The sequence below is a fragment of the Monodelphis domestica genome, chromosome 1, assembly GCF_027887165.1.
Source record: "Monodelphis domestica isolate mMonDom1 chromosome 1, mMonDom1.pri, whole genome shotgun sequence".
Classification (NCBI taxonomy): domain Eukaryota; kingdom Metazoa; phylum Chordata; class Mammalia; order Didelphimorphia; family Didelphidae; genus Monodelphis; species Monodelphis domestica.
Window position 1 is genome coordinate 202,687,273 of NC_077227.1, and position 6,099 is coordinate 202,693,371.

At 44.6% G+C, this 6,099-nt stretch overlaps 1 protein-coding gene across 1 annotated transcript; it reads left to right on the forward strand.

The window, feature by feature from the left end:
* The first annotated feature begins 244 nt into the window (after positions 1–244).
* On the forward strand, positions 245–4,696 carry LOC130453511 (zonadhesin-like). Its single transcript, XM_056810266.1, has 2 exons — positions 245–384; positions 3,374–4,696. Exon 2 carries the CDS (start codon positions 3,408–3,410, stop codon positions 4,389–4,391), a length of 984 nt encoding a protein of 327 aa, XP_056666244.1. The 5' UTR covers positions 245–384; positions 3,374–3,407; the 3' UTR covers positions 4,392–4,696.
* The last annotated feature ends 1,403 nt before the right edge of the window (positions 4,697–6,099 follow it).

The window sequence follows — 6,099 nt, forward strand, 5'->3', positions numbered from 1 at the left end:
GTGATATATAAAATATATTATTCTGTGTTGTATAAAATATTATATATTATACAAACAATATAAAAATATACTATATGTTATATAAAATATATTGTGTATTATATAATAATGCTATATATTATATAAAACATGTTTTATACATTATATAAAAATAATGTTTCCTCTTTCCCTTCCTCATCTCTAGGTCCAAAGGTAAGAAATCTCCCTACTCTCTGCCTAAGGCTTCTTCCTTTGCCCTGCCATTTCCAGCTACCCCAGGCCTCCCAGCCGGATCCTCAGGGAGCTCCCGATCATCCTCCTCAGAATGAAAAGATAGAGGGGAAGCTGCAGATCCTCCCCAGGATGCCTTCAGTCCTCCCTCCTCTCCACCTGCCCCTTCTCAGGGTAGTCTCATCAGCTGTGATCTTGGCTTCATACTCTCTTTTCCCATCTGTCTTGCTCATTCCCTTACAATATCTTCTCCCCTCCCTCCCCCATCTCTGTCTCCCGCCGGTTGCCCTCCTGTTCCATCCCCACTTAGTTCCTCTGCCTCTTCTCCCCTCCCCCACGCCATGACGCTTAAAGCCCAGTGAGGGTTGTTGCTGGTGGAGACTCGATGAAGGTCGGCCTGTGAGCTCCCGGCTCAGTATGCCCAGGCCCTCGGCCAGTTGCCTCTTGCCAAATACGAAGACCTGGGCATCTGGTTCCACTTCAGCCTGCTGCGGGAGCGAGGGACGGCAGATTGGGCAGCAGCGGATTCGGAGGAATGATGGGGAAAAGCTTTGTTCACCTCCCCCAGGACTAACTGCCCACAATCTGGGGACCCCGGCTGGCAGAAAGAGAGTGAAAGGGAAAAGTGCAGGGGTGGGCTGAGGGATGCTCCTTGATTCTTCCCCAAGCCAAAGCAGTGCTGCAGTGGGTTCCCCAAAGCCACCACCCAGGAGGCTTCACCTGGAGAAGCTAGGCAAGGGACTAGGGGAGCCTCTGCCTTATGGTTCTTTGGAGGGAGGTAATACACTCGCCTGATGGGCATATTATTTTATTTCATTTTATTTTTTATTTTCACCAATTTTTTAAAAATCCTTACCTTCTGTCTTAAAATCAGTACTATGTATTGGTTCTAAGGCAGAAGAGCAGTAAGGGCTAGGTAATGGGGGTTAAGTGACTTGCCCAGGGTCACACAGCTAGGAAGTTTCTGAGGTCATATTTGAATCTAGGACCTTCCTTCTCTAGGCCTGGCTGTCTATCCACTGAGTCACCTAACTGCCTCCTAATATACATTTTTTAATTTTTACATTAGCTTAATTTCTGGATCTACTCCAATTCCACTCTTTTTTTAAAACCCTTACCATACATTGATAGGAAAAATGATTCCCAACAGTCCTTTCTATAGAGGTGGGCATCATTCCCCATCATAAGTCTTTCAGGATTGTCCCAGATCAGTGCAGTGCTGAGAGCAGCCAAGTTTTCACAGCTGATCATTGTCCAATATTGCTGTTAGTGTGTACAGTGTCTCCTGTTCCTGCTTATTTTGCTCTGCATCTATTCCTACAAATCTTTCCAGCTTTTTTCTGAAACCATCTTGCTTATCATTTCTTTTTTTCTTTTTTTTTAAACCATTACCTTCCATCTTGGAGTCAATACTGTGTATTGGCTCCAAGGCAGAAGAGTGGTAAGGGCTAGGTAATGGGGGTCAAATGACTTGCCCAGGGTCACACAGCTGGGAAGTGGCTGAAGTCAGATTTGAACCTAGGACCTCCCGTCTCTAGGACTGGTTCTCAATCCACTGAGCTACCCAGCTGCCCCCGCTTATCATTTCTTATAGCACAATATTATTCCATTACCAACATATACCACAATTTGTTCAGCCATTCCCCAATTGAATTCCTACTCCTTTAAACAAAGAAGAAAAAAGAAAGAAAAGTAGTTCAGCAAAAATAATGAGGTTATAGTCAGAGAAGAACAGTATAAATTGTAGTCCACACCTGTAGATCCCCACCTCAGAAAAGAGAAAGTCAACAGATTTTCTTTGCTCTTCTTTGGAGCCAGGCTTAGTCATTAAAATTAGCCAGCGTTCAGTTGGCTGGAGGGTTTTAAGGACAGTACACTTCCCAGGCAGGACTGTTAGTTTGATGCCCTTTTAGGATTCCTTCCAATCTGTCCCTGCCTGCTGTTTCTCCTGATTCCCTGTGTCTCGAAAACATTCCAAGGCTGGGGGTGTCAAAAAAGAGAGGGAGGGAGAGGAAAGGAGGGAAGGAGGGAGACAGGGGGAGGAGAGAGAGAGTGAGAGAGAGACAGAGACAGAGAGAGAGAGACAGAGAGAGAGAGACACAGAGAGACACAGAGAGAGAGAGACAGAGACAGAGAGAGAGAAACTTATGAGTAAAGCTGACATTTCCAATGAGTCAGAGTCATACTAGTCAGTCATTTAGAGGATAAAAAGAAGTGACTCTGACTCCTAGCCACAAGGCCTCTTGCATTCCCCTTCTTGACCTCTCCTCTCCTTTCAAGACTCAGAGTCAGGGTTCTGAACCACTCCATCAGCTACAGATTAAGGTTAGGGGGTCTCAGGGAGTGGTGAGAATGCCTGGGAGGCTGCTAAATAATGCAATGGATGGAGTACTAGACCTAAAATCAAGAAGACCTGAGCTTAAATTCTGAATCAGGGACTTATTTGCTGTGTGATCCTAGTCAAGTCCCTGAAACTCTTTTAGCTTCAGTTTCCACAGCTGTAAAATGGGAATAATAATATCTATCTCCCCAGGATTATTGTGAGGATAAAATGAGATGTAAAGCGTCTTGCAAAATTTAAAGTACATAAATGCTTAGTTATATTATCAAGAACAAGATTCCTGTGGCCCCTTCAAATAGGGCCATAACTCCTTGCTAATGGCCAATAATGTTCTTCATCCTCCTAAAGCTCATATTGTGATGACTAGTGGCATGGTGAAGAGAGCACTAGGCTTAGAGTCAGGTAGACCTGTGTTCAAATCTGGCCTCAGACAATTAATAGATATATGACCCTAAGCAAGTTGCTTTAATCTCTATTTGCCTCAGTTTCCTCAACTATAAAATAAGGTTAATAGCAGCACCTACCTACCAAAGTTGTTGGGTAGATTAAATGAAATATTATTTGTAAAATGCTTAGCATAGAACCTGGCACATAGTAGATAATAAATGTTTGTTCCTTCCCCCTCTGCAAGACACTGGGATTACTTCGACTATTATTCAGGATCATAATATTTAGAGCTAAAAGATACATTAGAGATAGTTTATCTAGTACATCCCTTTCAATTTATATATGAGGAAACTGAGGTCTGGAAAGGGTAGATGTCTTGGACACATTCACATAGGGTATAAGGAGGTAATTTCTAACTGTGTCTTTTTGGCTTAGGGACATTGCCCCCCTGGAGCACATCCACCTGGCCATGGCCATTGCCATGACAAGAACCCACCTGGTCCTGGGGGGCCCCACCATTGTCCTGGAAGGCACCCAACCAGTCCTGGAGGACCCCACCATTGTTCTGGAGGGCACCCAACCAGTCCTGGAGGACCCCACCATTGTTCTGGAGGGCACCCAACCAGTCCTGGAGGACCCCACCATTGTTCTGGAGGGCACCCAACCAGTCCTGGAGGACCCTACCATTGTCCTGGAGGGAATCCACCCAGTCCTGGCGGACCCCACCATTGTCCTGGAGGGAACCCACCCAGTCCTGGAGGACCCCACCATTGTCCTGGAGGGAACCCGCCCAGTCCTGGAGGACCCCACCATTGTCCTGGAGGGCACCCAACCAGTCCTGGAGGAGCCCACCATTGTTCTGGAGGGCACCCAACCAGTCCTGGAGGACCCTACCATTGTCCTGGAGGGAATCCACCCAGTCCTGGAGGACCCCACCATTGTCCTGGAGGGAACCCACCCAGTCCTGGAGGACCCCACCATTGTCCTGGAGAGAACCCACCCAGTCCTGGAGTACCCCACCATTGTCCTGGAGGGAACCCACCCAGTCCTGGAGGACCCCACTATTGTCCTGGAGAGAACCCACCCGGTCCTGGAGGACCCCACCATTATCCTGGAGGGCACCCACCCGGTCCTGGAGGACCCTACAATTGTCCTGGAGGACACCCAACCAGTCCTGGAGGACTCTGCCATTGTCCTGGAGGGCACCCACCTAGTCCTAAAGGACCCCACCATTGTTCTGGAGGGCACCCACCCAGTCCTAAAGGACCCCACCATTGTCCTGGAGGGCACCCACCCAGTCCTAAAGGACCCCACCATTGTCCTGGAGGGAACCCACCTGGTCCTGGAGGACCCCATAATTGTCCTGGAGGGCACCACCCACCTGGGCACCCTCCTGGCCCACATCACTAAGGAAACAGTGCAAAACGATAGGGAGGCCAAGGAGCTACTTTGACCAGCCTGGCACAGAACATATCACTCATCTGTTCCACTTAATAAACAGTCTCTGGGAGGTAAAAGCATGTGATAATATCAAAAGAAGTCTTCTTTCTCCACCATGCCCAACCTTGCAATATTCTTCTTGGGCCTGAAAGTCTCTCTGTCTCCCTATTGCTCTTGAAAAATGTACCAGGAGAAACTGAGTACCTGCCCCTGAACTAATCCCCACTGTTTTCAGAAGTCATTCAAATAGATTTCTTGCCGAAAAAAAATTGTTTGTGTTATATCTTAAAATACAATGCAGTCTCATTTGATCACTAAGTTGCTTGGTATGCCTGGAATCAGTCACTTCCTTTCTTACTTTAGTCAAGCCTTTATTCTACACATCACTGTCAAATTATATTACTAAAACACCACTCCAGATATGTCATACCATTGCCCTTTCAAAAATCTCTAATGGTTCCTAAAAATTAAAATATAAACACTTTATCTTTATTTTAATTTTTTAAATGTTTATTAATATCATTTGGTTCTATAGTCATGTGGAAATATATCCCTTCTTCCTTCCCTACTGAGCCATGTCTTTTTTTTACCTTCCATCTTAGAATCAATACTACTTGTTGATTCCAAGGCAGAAGAGTGGTAAGGTCTAGGCAATGGGGGCTAAATGACCTGCCCAGGGTCACACAGCTAGGAAGTGTCTAAGGTCAAATTTGAACACTGGCCCTCCCCTCTCTGGGTCTGGCTCTCAATCCACTGAACCACCTAACTGCCCCTGAGCCATGTCTTAAGACAAAGAACAAGGGAGAAAGAAAAAGCAGTTCAGCAAACCTAACCAGCACTTTGATACAATCTGACAATATCAGTCAGGCAATAAACATTTTTTAAATACTACTGTGTGTCGGGCACTATGCTAAGTGCTGGAGATACAAATACAAAAATAAATGCTAGTTCCTGCCCTCAAGGAGCTTATATCTAATTAAGGAAGACAAAATACAAAAGGAAAATAAAAAGGAAGGTACCTAAAGAGGGGACAGGGTGAGAAAGTTAGAGAAGTTCCACTATAGTGCTATCAGATGAGAAATTATAAGAGAAATGCAAACAAATCCATAGTTTTCCATCTCTGCAAAGAAAGGAGAGAGTCAAGCACATCTTTAGAGAAAGGCTAGATCAGATCCATGGCTTGAAATTCTACAGGGAAAATGACTGGAAGAAAGATGGGAAACTCATAAGTGAAAATTTAAAGACAAAAAGTAAGATTTCAGTCAGGAAGAAAATGGGAAGGAAACTGTCTGAAGTGACCAATATAGACAAAAAACAAAACAAAAAAACAACTAAACACCCTATCAATTAACTTAGATTTAAAAACAATAATACCCTACATTTATGTGATGTTTAAAGGATTGCAAAGTGCTTTCTATATGCAATTATCCCTTTCACATTTTGGAAGGTGGGTAGGTTTAGGGGCACCGTGCCCCTTGATGTGAAAAATCTATAAAATTTTTGGCCATCTCTTCCTACCAGAGAAGTCTGAATTTTTTATTTTTTTATTTATATTTTATTGTAAATTTGGGGTAAGTGCACACTTCTGAGTTTCTAAATTTTTTCTGGGTCATCTACTGGCCTTCTGGTATCTTCTGCCACTTCCACAAAACTCCCCAAAAAATCCTATTTAATTTCTCATACTGACCCACAATATATCAAAACTGCAATGGGGAAAGTAG

Coding starts and splice junctions, on each gene's coding strand:
- LOC130453511 (XM_056810266.1), top strand. CDS start 3,408: ATGGCCATTGCCATGACAAGAACCCACCTGGTCCTGGGGGGCCCCACC.